We start from the raw sequence: 1,755 nt of genomic DNA, 5'->3' as shown, positions 1-1,755 counted from the left end.
GGAATAACCTTAATAGTGTTATGAAAGAAAGGGATCTTGGTGTAATAGTCAGTCAGTCTGTAAAGCCATCCAAGCAGTGTGCTGTTGCTAGTAGTAGGGCAAATAGGATTTTAGGTTGTATCCATAGAAATATTGAATACAAGTCTAACAAGGTTACGCTTTCATTGTACAGGTCACTGGCTAGGCCACATTTGGAATATTGTGTTCAATCTAGGAGCAAATGTTGAATTTCATTTTAAAACTAAAGGTAGAACCCAATAAATGTATTACTATTATTAATGATAATTAATTGGGTCAGTGAAACTGAGAATAAGTACAATATCATAATGTAGAAAATTTTCTTTTTATCAACTGAAAAAATTTAAACATATGATGCATCCTAATTTCAATTCATTTAGATTTTTTCTTGCATAACGTTAATCGCTATTCTGAGTATTTATCTGTTTTCACAATCGTAAACTTTTTTTCCTCTTCTTGTTGCTACTTTATTATTCACAGGCCCTATTTAATAATTAGGTAAACATAATTAATTTACCAGCATAAAAATAAACAAGTTAGCAGTTTTTCAAGTTTTCATGACTCACCGTCAGAGTTCAATCTAGGCGTTAGAGTCCCATCGATTCGACTACACCACAATGTATGTCCCCCATCAACAATTATGTAATACTCATTGTTCATGAATAACTCCATTATTACAAAACAGTACAGTTTATTACAGTTTATCAATAAAATAAATTATATGACTCATAATAAAAATTACCGAGAAACCATAAGTTACAGAGATTTGCACCTTCCTCTACACAGTATGAAAGATTAGCTGTTAGTGTTAGAGAACGATTACAACAAACGGAGCCTTCTACTGGTATTACAAATAGTTACAAGATAGTGAATAAAATAACTATTGAGATAAAATATGTTACCTTTATTCTTTAAATAAATAACCATAACTTTAAAAATAAAAATCTCCAAAATACGAATTTGCAAAATCTGAAAACAAGGATTATCTAACGTCAGGAGTTAATAAGTTACTATAGATTAGCTAATGTTAGTATTTTCATTTTATTTTCCTTTTTGTTTTAGAAACGGTGGATTTGATTGTAACAGCGCACGGCCACACCTTAGGCTATCTGCGCTCTGCCAACTGAGTGGAATCAAGCCCTGGATTTTAGCGTTGTAAGTCCGTACGTTTGACGTACTTGGACGCTGAAAGGATCATGTGGACTCTGACTGGGTAAGCTTGGGAGCTGAGTGAGCATCGTGGCATTGGTCAGTACTTATTTCCTACTGAGTTTGGGTTCATGTAGCAATGTACCAAATTAAGAATTTGTTTCGGCTAAAGTATCAGTCAATTCGGCCAAAAACAACAGACTAGATATTATTGTACTGACGGTTGATTGCAGCGTCGTTCCAAATCTCGTGCTGCGTTAGATAGTACTTTCACCATAGTCGATCATGTTCATTTTAATGGTTATGATTAAATACAATTACTTGATATCGCAGTTTCCAATGTAACAAGTTTCTGTGAAGGATAGCTAAATCAATATTAGAAAACGCATATTAAGCAACTTTCCAAAGATCATTCATTAACGTCAGCCCTTAAGACCATATTTAAGCAGACCAAAGCCATTGGAGCTGTACACGGAGGAGGGGATTGAATGGTATGAGGAAGAATAGAATTGTTGCGTCCTCGAGATCACATGACTACAGTGACGCCACGTTTCTAGAACTATCCCATATCTTGGCGAATGCTCTAGT

General features: G+C 34.4%; 1 protein-coding gene across 1 annotated transcript in view; it reads right to left on the bottom strand.

The window, feature by feature from the left end:
* Window positions 1-806, bottom strand: part of LOC106459003 (phosphatidylinositide phosphatase SAC2-like) — a 61,605-nt gene extending 60,799 nt beyond the window's left edge. Inside the window, exon 1 of the mRNA XM_022385379.1 lies at window positions 585-806. Within this exon, the coding sequence (XP_022241087.1) occupies window positions 585-690 (106 nt within the window). The 5' untranslated portion in view covers window positions 691-806. The remainder of the gene's footprint in view (window positions 1-584) is intronic.
* Window positions 807-1,755: the final 949 nt, after the last annotated feature.

The sequence above is a fragment of the Limulus polyphemus genome, unplaced genomic scaffold (genome assembly GCF_000517525.1).
Source record: "Limulus polyphemus unplaced genomic scaffold, Limulus_polyphemus-2.1.2 Scaffold545, whole genome shotgun sequence".
NCBI classification, from domain to species: domain Eukaryota; kingdom Metazoa; phylum Arthropoda; class Merostomata; order Xiphosura; family Limulidae; genus Limulus; species Limulus polyphemus.
Note: the sequence above shows the minus strand (reverse complement) of the source record. Positions and strands in the feature narration are given on the sequence as shown.